The sequence below is a fragment of the Pan troglodytes genome, chromosome 18 (assembly GCF_028858775.2).
Source record: "Pan troglodytes isolate AG18354 chromosome 18, NHGRI_mPanTro3-v2.0_pri, whole genome shotgun sequence".
Taxonomy (NCBI): Eukaryota; Metazoa; Chordata; class Mammalia; order Primates; family Hominidae; genus Pan; species Pan troglodytes.
The window spans coordinates 72,421,477-72,434,282 of record NC_072416.2 but is presented as its reverse complement, the minus strand read 5'-3'; the positions used below and the strand labels follow the sequence as shown (position 1 = coordinate 72,434,282).

The window sequence follows — 12,806 nt, the reverse complement described above, 5'->3', positions numbered from 1 at the left end:
TTCTAGATGAATGGAATGAATACAACTTGCTGGAAGTTCTTAGGAAACAAAATGACTATTCACAGAACCAAATAAAAGTCTTCCACTAGAAACTAAAAATAATAATAATGGTTTCATATATATGCATACACAAGCAACGCCAGAAGAGAATAAATAGCAAATGAATGAAAACTGGAAGCAAAAACAAATAAATAGGAAACCATCTCTAAATGTTTTTTACTCAATCGACCCTGAACGCTACAGCATTATCCAGGGCCGCAGAAAACACACATAATACTTTATTCCTGATAAACAATTCAATGTCCTTAAGTCCGCCAATATCACCGTACATTCTGTGCAATCAAGAAATTTACTCAGCTGGGCACAGTGGCTCACACCTGTAATTCCAGCACTTTGGGAGGCCAAGGCGGGTGGATCACCTGAGGTCAGGCATTCGAGAACAGCCTGGCCAACATGGCGAAACCCCATCTCTACTAAAAATACAAAAATTAGCCCGGTATGGAGGCATGTGCCTGTAATCCCAGCTACTTGGGAGGCTGAGGCAGCAGAATGGATTGAACCCAGGAGGCAGAGGTTGCAGTGAGCCAAGATCGCACCATTGCACTCCAGCCTGGGCAACAGAACAAGACTCCATCAAAAAAAAAAAGAAGAAAGAAAGAAGAAAAGAAAATTAGCCAGGTGTGGTTGCATGCACCTGTAGTCCCAGCACTTTGGGAGGCCAAGGCAGGAGGATCAATCAAGGCTAGGAGTTTGAGACTGCAGAAAGAAACCCTGTCTCTAAAAAAAAGGTCCAGCTAAAATCAGGGTCCAGCTCCACCACAAGCGCAGCTCCAGGGGCTGTTGAGTTTTGCCTTTATCATTCCAAGTAGTCTCTGCTCCAGACCAAGTCCCACCATCTGGCAGTCAGGTCAGTCCAACCACAGTCATATCAGGGCCCTTCCAGGAATTCTCGACGCAGACTGGAGGCCGATGGCGCGGATCTTTTCGTGGACGGCGGCAGCACGGTCCTCGGCTTGCGTCCGTAGTTGCTCAGGCTTCTGGTTCAGGGCTGGGCGGCGGCGCCCCTGCGGCGGGCGGCCCGCACCAGGCTCTGCTGCAGCACGGGGTAGAGGCGCTGGCAGCCCTCGAGGCCCAGGCGTACGGCCTCCGCCCAGCTCTCGGTCAGGCCGCCCTCGCCGCTGCCCAGCAGCCCGGCCACCTGATTCAGCACAGGCATGAGCGCCACGGTGAGGCCGGCGGCGGCGCGCTCTTCCTCGAGCCGCGTGGGGTCCAGGAGCCAGGTGGGCGCGGGCCCCGGCGCGAGGCTGAGGCCGCAGCCCACCACCAGGTCGTACATCTCCACGCCCGCGTCGGCCAGGGCGAGAGCGGCGGCGGTGAGCGCGGCGGCCAGGGCCGAGCCACCGTCCTCCAGCAGCAGCGCCGACACCTCGAGCTGCGCGCGCGGGTAGCGGCCCAGGCGCACAGCCGGCTCCAGCGCCTCCTGCAGCGCCAGCGCCAGCTCACGCTCCTCGCAGCCGCCCGGGGGAGCGCGGCGCCGGCGGCCCGCGAAGGGTGCGCGGCGGAAGTCGCAGAGCAGGCGACCGCGCAGCGCGGCCGGGGCCTCGCCGCCTGCTCCGGCCGGGCCGCTGCCGCGCTCGCCGCCCTCGGCCTGTCGCGGGCCCGACACGGCACACAGCACCTTGGTGCCTCCCGCCTCCAAGTAGGCCGAGCCCTTGGCCTGGCTCAGCAGCCCGGCGCGCGCGTACACGGGCCGTAGCCGCGTTGGGTCGCGGGTGCCGGGCGCCTCCTCTTCGTCGGCCGCGTACAGCTGCGGCGGCTGCGATTCTTCAGGGCCGCGGATGCGGCGGTGATCCCCAGGCATGGCGGTTCTTGGCGTGCGAACCCCTTCCGCCCAACGCCCTGCCGCATCCACTGGTTCTTCCGTTGCTTAAAGACGCGCGGCTGCGCATGGGCTGTCGGGAGAGCGGCGGGAGGCACTACAGCGCCCCTGGAGGCCCGGAGGGAGAACGGCCCGGTCCCAGTTGTGCAGGGTAGCCGGATCCATCCATCTTGCTGGAAGGGAAGGGGGAGAGCAGCTCCAAGAAAGGCTTCTCTGCTTCCACTACCTCCACCCCTCATCTACTGAATTATGAACGCCTTGCTCCATGTCACCCCACCTATTTGGCCTCCACCTCCACAGACGTTTGAGGCAACCCTAGGGGCTGTTCCCAAAATTTTGGGTTCTGGGGCTGGACTAGGTGAACACCACAGCAGCCAGCAGGAGCCACAGCATTTATTCTACAGACGCCAAAGGCTGTCAAAAGACCCAGCCCCTATTGGGAAGAGGGATAGAGATAATGCGGCACTAAGTATTGCACGTGGTCCTTTTATTCTCTGCAGCAAAAACGATTCCTACTTGCTGACGCGGAAAGCTCAGGTCTGGAGAGCCGTTATCTATAGATGCAAGCGTGACGATCAACAGCAATGCGGGGTTAGTGGTTCTAGACCGATGGCACTGACGTGGAGGGCTCAGGGCAGAAATTTAAGGGGCACTGAGACATAGGACTGCTCTCAAGTGTGTTCCAGTTACTGCTGGGTTAGGAGGGGCTCTTTAAAGGTCCCAAGATTCAAATGTTCTTGTAGCAGATGAAGAGCTCTTGGCTGGACGGATGGATCCAGTGGGAGCCTCCTCCTTCCCCACTCAGTTCTTTACATCCCCGAGGCGCAGCTGGGCGAAGGAAGTGGCCAGCTGCAGCGCCTCCTGCAGGCAGCCAACGTTCTTGCCTGTGGCCTGTGCAGACACATCCTTGCCACCACCTTTACCGTCCATCAGGCCTGACACCTGCTGCACCCACTCGCTGGCTTTTAAGCCCCGATTGGCTGCATTCTAGAAGACAGGAAGGGAAGGGGGAGTCAGCACAGAAGATGGGATTGAGGGAGGAATGCAGAGAAAGAAAGGATGGAGGAGCCATCACCCACTCCTTGCCCTGGGTGATACTGCTGGAGGCCGAGACAGACTTTACGGCTGGTACAGGGGGCGGCCATGGCCACTGCCAGGACAGGACAGAGTGGCAAAGCCAGGTATCAACCAGATGTCTTCACCAATGAGGCGGCCTGGGTAAGGGGTACTGGCAAAGGTAACCAACCAGTGGGCAGAAAGGCTGTTTCGAATGCAGGCTGTACACACACAGGCCTCAGCCAACAACCTTAAGACCTAACACTTCCCACTGGTGCGAGGTGGTGCTGACCTGGGGGACTTGACACAGGCACGTGATCTTGCCAGCCTCATTGTCCACCGTGAAGAGCATGGCAGAAGTCTGAGGGGAGTGCATCTTGAAGAGCTTCAAGGCTTCATTCAGGGCCTGTGGGGAGGACCTGGCTCAGGCCACGGTGCTGGAGCAGGGACCCTCACTAGTGTGAGCATTTGCAGCCCTCAGAAGGCCTGCCACCCAACCCTACCCCTTCCCAGAGCAGGTGCTGTGCCCAGGGCCTGTGGGGAGGACCCCAGCGCCGGGCCCTGCCCCTACCCTGGCCCAGGTATGCCTCCCACATGCAGGGAGCTGCTGCTCCTCCCAATCTCAATCCCAGACCGTGGGCCCTTAGGCAACCACTTCGCTCAGAGCCACAGAGGCCACATGTCAGCCACCAGAGGGCTGATGAGCCCTAGGGGAGGGGACCCTGGCCCCTGGGTTGCCTTGGCTGAGGCGCCGCTCTCCATCTCCAGGATGACAAGGGGCTGGTTGGGGTTGCTGTCGATGAACTGCTTCGTCTTCTCTAACACCTGGAAGAAAAAAGTCCAGAAGAGCAGCTCAGACCAAAAGCCCAGGCCCCGAACCCCTGGCCGTACCCTGCCGGCCTATGCCTAGAAAACACTCTGGCCACTGGTGCTGCCAGGACTCACTCGTTTCTGGACATCGGCTTTGCTGGCTCGGTCCAAGTCATCCATGACCTTCTTGAGGGATTTGAGAGTCTCCCGCAATTCATCCTTCTGCCACTGGGGGATGACTGCAGTGGCCAGGGCCTGGAACCAATAGACGACCATCTCAATCTGGGCCACAACTTGCTGGGATGTCAGGGTCCAGCCCACCCCACCCGAACCCAAGTCCTCCCTGACTAGTGTCCTGGAAAGGAAAGCAAGGAAAGCTGTGAGACCAGTCCCTTTAGGAGCAGCTGTGGCAGGTGAAACAAGCAGGGCTAGAGAGAAAGGAGCAGCAGAAAGCTGGGCTCCCAAATCAGGCCCGGTCCTTACCAGGCTGGGAACAGCCTGTGATAAGCTTCCTGGCAGCTTGAAATGCAAATAAATGCCAGGCAGGCTTGGAGGCAGGGGCCAGCCTTAGCCCCTTCCCCAAATCCCTCCACCCCAGTGCCCATACATGCTTGGGAAGAGCTCTCCTGCTAGCAGCACTGGGAGCAGCAGGGAATGTCCAGGGTCCAAGGACAGGATCCATGGGGTCCCTGCTACAAGGCTGCAGGACAACAGAAGTCAGCCCAAAGGCCCATTCCACCAAGAACCAGGGCCTGACTGACTACAGATGATTTCCTGAAGACGGGGCATGTCTCATGCACCAGGCCCTGAGGACGGAGGGAGGGAAGCCGCCCCTACCTCTCCAAGGTCAGCGATCTCCCTCTGCACATCCTTGTTTGGAGCAGTCTGAGCCTTCACTTTGGCTTCCATGACAGAGAGACATTTCTTCATGCTCTCTGCTTTCCTGAGGGCCTGGGAGGGGACACCGGGTCAACCCCAGGCAGGAGGTCTGAGTCAGACTCACTATCCTGTGTCTGAGCAGCTGCGGAAGCCCCGGCGGTAGGCCCTGCAGCAACATACCCCAACACCCCAAAAGTGTCTGTGGGGAGTAGGTGCTGGCAGCTCCAGGCCCCAGCAAGGAGCACAGTGCTCACAGGCCCACTGGCAAAGGCTGCACCCAACTCAGACTCAGGGGTGATCAAGCTCGAGAATCAGGAGCCCCTTCCCCCAGGAAGTGGCCACCCCTGGGGCTTTAGCACAAGTCAGACACACCAGTTCCCGTGAAAGAGCACCCATCCTCTACTGCACGGCCTCAGACTAAGCACGCCCCTAGGAGTACATGGATCAGCGCTGGGGGCCCCGATGCCACAGCGAATCTATGTCTTACCCTCCTCCACATGGAGACAGGAGGGGGTAGATGGCCAGATTCACTTTTTTTTTTTTTTTTTTTTGAGATGGAGTCTCGCCCCATCACCCAAGCTGGAACGCAGTGGTGCGATCTCGGCTCACTGCAACCTCTGCCTCCCAGGTTCAAGTGATTCTCCTGCCCCAGCCTCCCAAGTAGCTGGGATTACAGACGCGCGCCACTACACCCAGCTAATTTTTGTATTTTTAGTAGAGACGGGGTTTCAGTATGTTGGTCAGGCTGGTCTCGAACTCTTGACCTAGTGATCCACCCGCCTCGGCCTCCCAAAGTGCTGGGATTACAGGCGTGAGCCACTGCGTCCGGCCTGATTCACATATATTTTAAAAGACTAAACATAGGAAAGCCAGGAGATCTTGTGTGGTGGCAGGTTTCTTCTGCCACTCAGGGGTAGGACACTGGGGCAGGGGGAGTGGCCCAGCCTGTACTTTCACTCTGACTGCAGCAGCCATGCAGAGCAGTGTTTGCTCTATGGATTCGCAGACTGGGCTCCTCTTGCCTTCTTCAGATAAGCCACACACCAGCCTGACCTGCTCACCTTCTGGGCTTCGGCACCTGTGACAGCCACAATCCTCCGAATACCCTTGGCAATGGCTTCTTCCGTCACGATCACAAAAGCTCCTGCGTGACTCGAGTTCCGCAGGTGCCTGAATGGCAGAACACAAAGTCCATAGTGAAAGAGGCCCTGGCAGCCCTTAGCTGGGGGGTCACACTAGCGGACAAGAGAAGCAGGAATGGGTTGACAGTCAGGGAAAGCCTGGGCTTGACAGTATTCTGACACCAAGCGGCACACCAGCTCGCTGAGCCTGAGTGTTCTCAGTTCTCAAATGGGGATGATTCTCCCCACACAGTTGCTGTGAAAATCAAATGAGGTAAACATGAAAGTGCTTTGTGGTCCCTAATATCCAATACAGTCTTACCCTTAGGCTCTACATGACAGTTTTGATCTTGTAGTGGAACTTAAGCTCCATTTTTGTATTCTGCTCACTAGGTGACAATTTTGGAGGATTACTTTTAAAATCTTACCACAACCCCTTAAACAGGCTTTATTTCTCAGTTCAGAGAACCTCAAATGTTCATTAATTCATCCTCATTCTTTGAAGATAGTATAGTTTTTTTTGTTTGTTTGTTTTGAGACAGAGTCCTGTTCTGTTGTTCAGGCTGGAGTGCAGTGGTGTGATCTTGGCTCACCACAACCTCTGCCTCCCAGTTTCAAATGATTCTCTTGCCTCAGCCACCCAAGTAGCTTGGATACAGGCGCCCGCCACCACTCCTAATTTTTGTATTTTTAGTACAGACAGGTTTTCACCATGTTGCACAGGCTGGTCTTGAACTCCTGACCTCAAGTGATCTGCCTGCCTCAGCCTCCCTAGTGCTGGGATTAAAGGCATGAGGCAACGTACCCAACCCTTGGTATAAAGTTTTTGAAAGCTGTTTCCTGTAGTCTAAAGGGTATGAGCAAACAGGTAATCAGGCAAAGTGGGACTCGTTTGAAGGCCCAATTCAGCTGGGCAGAAAAGCCTTGAACTCAATCCCCCAGGCCCCTATCCTACTCTCTGCACATCCTACTTGCTCCCTGCCTGCCAGAGGCCTGCAGGAGACCCTGGAGGGTCTCAACCATGACGTTAAGAATGTTCTTTTCGGCCGGGCGTGGTGGCTCACACCTGTAATCTCAGCACTTTGGGAGACTGAGGCGGGTGGGTCACCTGAGATCAGGAGTTCAAGACCAGCCTGCCCAACGTGGAGAAACCCCCTCTCTACTAAAAATACAAAATTAGGCCAGGCATGGTGGCTCACACCTGTAATCCCAGCACTTTGGGAGGCTGAGGTGGGTGGCTCACGAGGTCAGGAGATGGAGACCATCCTGGCTAACAGGGTGAAACCCCATCTCTACTAAAAATACAAAAAAATTAGCTGGGCGTGGTGGTGTGTGCCTGTAGTCCCAGCTACTCGGGAGGCTGAGGTAGGAGACTCGCTTGAACCCTGGAGGTGGAGGTTGCAGTTAGCCAAGATTGCGCCATTGCACTCCAGCCTGGGCAATGAAACTCCGTCTCAAAAAAAAAAAAAAAGAATGTTCTCTTCATGGCTGGGCATGGGGGCACATGCCTATAGTCCCAGCTACTTGGGAGGCTGAGGCATGAGAATCGAAGCCAGGAGGTAGAGGTTGCAATGAGCCGAGACTGTGCCACTACACTCCACCCTGCGGGACAGAGCAAGACTCCACTTCAAAAAAACAAACAAAAAAAACCACAATTCTTTTCACAAGGCTTCATTTGGAAGCAGAAACTTTCCAGGCCACCATGACCTTCCCAAAAAGGCCCAGAGAGCTACAGAGGAATCCAAATTGGCAGAAGTGGCTATCCCAAGCCAAACTGAGCTGACTCAACCACGTGGCCTGCTCAGGGGCTCTGAGACAATGGAGCTACATTCCCCAGATGCCGCCCAAGCTGTCAAAGGAAATTAGGTGAGATACCAGGAATGGGAAGGGCCAGGCCCACATCAAGAGCTCAACAAGCACTCCAGGCCTTGCTGAATCCCAAATTCATACAAGCCTTCTTGCTAGTTTCAGCCCAGCAAACAACAGCAAGCAACTGTGTGGTAAGTGTGAATACAATGTTTTCCCCCTTTTCCTCCTGGGAATGTTTCATCAGGAAATGTTACCTTCAGATACAGGGATCTAATGAGCATGCTAGGATGCTGAGATTCTTGGGAACGCTATTTAGCAATGGCATTTCTGAGGACTTCACTTCAACCTTAGACAGACAAGAGTTGGTCCATCCTAAGACCTACATCCTCAGAGGATGAAGGTAGATGACCTGTCTACTCTGCCCCTCTGCAGTACTCACGTTCCCCCACAGAACTCAACAGAAGTCAGGGAGCCAGCAGGCCCAGAGGGGTCATCCAGCAACTCGGACACCGGGACCCCAATGGAGACGACTCGCACAGGGTCAGGATAGGTCTCATCAAACACAGCCCGTAGGCCCTGGATGGCTTTCGCTGCTGCCAGGGGGCAATCCTGGGTATAGACGGCCTGCCAGACCAAGAAGACAGAAAAGAGCTGGAAGGGATCCCTGGAGGTGCGGTACGACGAGGCAGGAAAGCATGGTCCTGCAGGCAGGACTCGGGTTCCAACCTGGCTTGGCCTAGCACGTGCCATGAGCTTCCTGAATCACACGCCACGTGCAAAGTCAAGGGCATCAATATGGGAATTTCCAACTATTTTGTTAAACTGTGGACCAAATCTCATATGTGAACAGACTTAACTAGAACAGCTCTGGTTCTCCTAAGGTGGGGTGGGACAAATGCCTCTCCCTCTCCCCTCCACCAACCACCACCACTGCCCCCTGCAAAAGCACAGATGGAGAATCACTGCTTTAAACAAACTTTTTTTTTTTTTGAGACGGAGTCTCGCTCTGTTTCCCAGGCTAGAGTGCAATGGCGCAATCTCGGCTCACTGCAAGCGCCACCTCCTGGGTTCACACCATTCTCCTGCCTCAGCCTCCTGAATAGCTGGGACTACAGGTGCCCGCCACCACGCCCGGCTAATTTTTTGTATTTTTAGTAGAGACAGGGTTAGCCAGGATGGTCTCGATCTCCTGACCTCGTGATCCGCCCGCCTCAGCCTCCCAAAGTGCTGGGATTACAGGCGTGAGCCACCGTGCCCAGCCTGCTTTAAGCAAATCTACGTGCAGGACGAATCTGGTACAACAGAGTGAGAGCACCGCACTGCTAAGACTGTGGACAGACAGTGACGGTGTGGGGAGGGGGGGCATTCAGCCGTCGCCCATCCTACCTTGGCTGCCTCAATCATCTCATTAGCAATCTCTTCAGCCTTCTTGATCTGTTGGGTGGACATGGCTCCCTTGGCAGTAAAGTCAAATCTGAGGCGGTCAGGAGCAACCAATGAGCCTTTCTGGTCAGCTTCCCCAAGCACTGAGCGCAGGGCGAAGTTCAGAATGTGCGTAGCTGTGTGGTTGCTCATGATGGGTCTTCGTCGGGGCTGGAAAGGGCAGAGGGGCTCATGGAGAGGTCTGTAATAGACTGCTAGTTATCTCCTGGTTATCTGCTCCCCCGAGTGCTACAATTTTTAGTTGGAAATATGGCTGTGCAGAATAAAGGTTACATTTCCCAGCTTCCCTATGGCTAAGTGTGTCCATGTGACTAAGTTCGGGTCAAAAGGTTTTGAACAGAAGTGATGTCTACCATTAAAGGGATGGGGCAGGTCCTCCCATTTCTTTTCCACCGCCTAGAACAGGAATTGCCAAACGACGGCCGATGGCTAAATCTAGCCTGTCATCTGTCTTTTCATTTTTAGAGACAGGGTCTTGCTCTGTCACCCAGGATGGAGTGCAGCGGCGCGATTGTAGCTCAGTGCCACCTCAAACTCCTGGGCTCAAGTGATCCTCTTGCCTCAGCCTCCCAAGTAGCTGGGACTACAGGCACACACCACTACCCCCAACTAATATTTTTTATTTTTTTGTAGAGATGGGGTCTCATGTTGTTGCCCAGGCTGGTCTCAAACTCTTGGCCTCAAGCAATCCTCCCACCTCAGCCTCCCCAAATGTATGTGTTTATAAATTGTTATAAACATTTTTTTTTTTGATAAGGAGTTTCGCTCTTGTTGCCCAGTCTGGAGTGCTATGGCGTGATCTCGGCTCACTGCAGCCTCCATCTCCCGAGTTCAAGCAATTCTCCTGCCTCAGCCTCCTGAGTAGCTGGGATTACAGGCATGCACCACCACACCCGGCTAATTTTGTATTTTTAGTAGAGACAGGGTTTCTCCATGTTGGTCAGGCTGGTCTCGAACTCCCGACCTCAGGTGATCTGCTCGCCTCGGCCTCCCAAAGTGCCGGGATTACAGGCATGAGCCACTGTGCCCAGCCATAAACAGGTTTATTGGAACACAGCCACACCTGTTCATTTACATATGGTCAATGGCTGCTTGAACACTCCAACTATAGAGCTGAGTACTCATCACCAGGAACATGTGGTCAGCAAAGCCAAAAATATTTAGTATCCAGTTATTTACACAAAGTTTGCCAACCCCTGGCCTAGACAATGGATCTGATAGCTATCCTCTGAACCAGGAAATCAAAGGCAATGCCCCAGGAAAGAAGGTGGAGTGACAGGTGAGGAGAAACCAGGCCTTCTGACTGTGGGGCAGAGCCTCCGTATCAGCTTGAGCTTTTTAGAACATACACTGCTATCCTGGTTTTACGCTACTCTTACTCTGGAGCTCTGTCACATGCCAGAGCCTACCTCTTCATTCTTCAGCATCCTTGGCTCCCAAAGAAGTAGGTGACGTTAGAAAAGCAATCCGTGAAAACAAGTCCACGGGATCTTAACTGAAATCACTGGTGAAATCACTGACTTGGGAACATACAGATTAACTCTTAGTTGCATCCCTCACAATCCACCAAATGCACCTAAATTAACCCCTGCGGTCTACTTACAATGTCACTAGGGAGTGATAACAGTGACAGGACAATTTTTTTTTTGAGGCGGAGTCTCGCTCTGTTGCCCAGGCTGGTGTGCAGTGGCGGGATCTTGGCTCACTGCAAGCTCCCCCTCCCGGGTTCACGCCATTCTCCTGCCTCAGCCTCCTGAGTAGCTGGGACTATAGGCGCCTGCCACCACGCCCAGCTCATTTTTTATATTTTTAGTAGAGACGGGGTTTCACCGTGTTAGCCAGGATGGTCTCGATCTCCTGACCTCATGATCCACCTGCCTCGGCCTCCCAAAGTGCTGGGATTACAAGTGTGAGCCACCACACCCGGCCCAACAGTGACAGGACAATTTAAAGCCAGAGGAGAAGATAATTACTAACCAGATCCAATGGGGGCCACAGTAACCCAACTCACCTCATCAATAAACAGCCAGACCTGATCCCCCACTTTCAGGTCACCGTAGATGGTTCCAATGTGTAGCACATACCCTCCTCGGACTTGAGCATTCTTCACTGTAAACTCTGTTTTCTAAGAGGGGTCAAGGAAGAGACCAATAAATAAATCCTTAAAAACATACAAATTTTCTTATATTTTCAATATAAACTTGTGTATATAACTTCTCTTTACATATGTAAATTGCACACACACACATACTCCATTAATATCATTAAATATAATTAAATAGGCCAGGTGCAGTGGCTCATGACTGTAATCCCAGCACTTTGGGAGGCTGAGGTGAGTAGATCACCTGAGGCCAGGAGTTCGAGACCAGCTTGGCCAACATGGTGAAATCCCATCTCTACTAAAAAAATACAAAAATTAGCCAGGCGTGAAGGCAAGTGCCTATAATTCCACCTACTCAGGAGGCAGAGGCAGGAGAATCGCTTGAACCCGGAAGGCAGAGGTTGCAGTGAGCCAAGATCATGCCACTGCACTCCAGCCTTGGCTACAGAGCGAGACTCCATCTCAAAAAAAAAAAAAAAAAAAAAAAAATTAAATATATTTGTGCATACACACAGACACAACCAATATTAAGGAGCATCTTAGAATTTTATTTTATTTTTTTTTTTTGAGACAGAGTCTCGCTCAGCCACCCAGGCTGGAGTGCAGTGGCGCAATCTCGGCTCACTGCAACCACCCTCTCCTGGGTTCAAGCGATTCTCCCCTCTCAGCTTCCCTAGCAGGTTCGGGATTACAGGCATCCACCACCATACCTGGCTAATTTTTGTATCTCAGTAGAGACAGGGTTTCACCATGTTGGCCAGGCTGGTCTTCAACTCCTGACCTCAGGCGATCCACCCGCCTTGGCCTCCCAAAGTGCTAGGATTATAGTCATGAGCCACCACACCCAGCCGCATCTTTGAATATCTAAAAGCCTCCATAAGGAACCTGAAGCCTAGGGAGACAAAGTAACTCATTCAGCAGCGGCAGAGCTCGAGGCTGAGTTTTCTACAAGGACATCTCCCCTTCAGAGTGCTGCCTCTCCTTTTTAATGTGCAAAGCTTGTAGGAAACTTGTACCCTGGCTGCAAAAATACTCCTACGAGGGTACCCGATGGCCAGGAAAGCAACAGGTACAAGCAACAGCTCCCTCGGCTTCAGAAATACCATGGAACCAAAGGTGTGTCAGGTCTGCTCCCAAGGCCTGGAGCACTGTGGGGCAAAAGCAGCTCCCCGGCTCCACGCCTGGCCCTCCTCGGCTAACAAGGAAGAACTGTTGGCTCACATCTTCACTGCTGTCATCCACCTTCACCAGGTAGCCTTCGTCATAGATCTGGCCTCCTTGCTCAGCATAGAAACAGGTCTTGTCCAGCACCACTCCACACTCCTGGCCTGTGGACACCTCTTCCACGAACATCTTCTCCCTGCGCAGAGCCATCACCGTAGCCACTGTGTTCTCAAATACTGCTCAAGGGAAATGCATAGAAAGGGAACAGTGGGTCAATGACCTTTTCACTCCTTCTTAGCTGACTTTTGCTGGATTCTCTTTCGCAAACTCTTCTTAGCTCCTAATTGTCCAATTGTATTTTGGAAGCAAACTCATTAGACTCTATGAAAGGGCTTCGCGGCCGGGCGCGGTGGCTCCCCCTGTAATCCCAGCACTTTGGGAGGTCGAGGCAGGCGGATCATGAGGTCAAGAGATCGAGACCATCCTGGCTAACAGGCTGAAACCCTGTCTCTACCAAAAATACAAAACATTAGCCGGGTGTGGT

The 12,806-nt window shown here is 53.5% G+C and overlaps 2 protein-coding genes across 3 annotated transcripts in view; both read right to left on the bottom strand.

The window, feature by feature from the left end:
- Positions 1–188: 188 nt before the first annotated feature.
- Positions 189–1,969, bottom strand: LOC134806955 (exosome component 6). The gene has a single exon (XM_054669573.2). The coding sequence runs from the start codon at positions 1,859–1,861 to the stop codon at positions 1,043–1,045; it is 819 nt and encodes a 272-aa protein (XP_054525548.1). The 5' UTR covers positions 1,862–1,969; the 3' UTR covers positions 189–1,042.
- A 380-nt stretch (positions 1,970–2,349) lies between these two features.
- AARS1 (alanyl-tRNA synthetase 1) overlaps positions 2,350–12,806 on the bottom strand; it is a 35,836-nt gene continuing 25,379 nt past the window's right edge. For both annotated transcript variants that reach the window (XM_016930106.4, XM_063797424.1), the window contains 10 exons: positions 12,320–12,498; positions 11,009–11,122; positions 8,941–9,147; positions 7,994–8,178; positions 5,686–5,794; positions 4,583–4,696; positions 3,881–4,000; positions 3,674–3,760; positions 3,228–3,341; positions 2,350–2,866 (listed from right to left, as the gene is read on the bottom strand). In XM_016930106.4, the coding sequence (XP_016785595.3) occupies positions 2,681–2,866; positions 3,228–3,341; positions 3,674–3,760; positions 3,881–4,000; positions 4,583–4,696; positions 5,686–5,794; positions 7,994–8,178; positions 8,941–9,147; positions 11,009–11,122; positions 12,320–12,498 (1,415 nt within the window). In that variant the 3' untranslated portion in view covers positions 2,350–2,680. The remainder of the gene's footprint in view (positions 2,867–3,227; positions 3,342–3,673; positions 3,761–3,880; positions 4,001–4,582; positions 4,697–5,685; positions 5,795–7,993; positions 8,179–8,940; positions 9,148–11,008; positions 11,123–12,319; positions 12,499–12,806) is intronic.

What these genes read in the sequence shown, in the direction of transcription:
- LOC134806955 (XM_054669573.2), bottom strand. Translation starts at nt 1,861, where the DNA reads ATGCCTGGGGATCACCGCCGCATCCGCGGCCCTGAAGAATCGCAGCCG.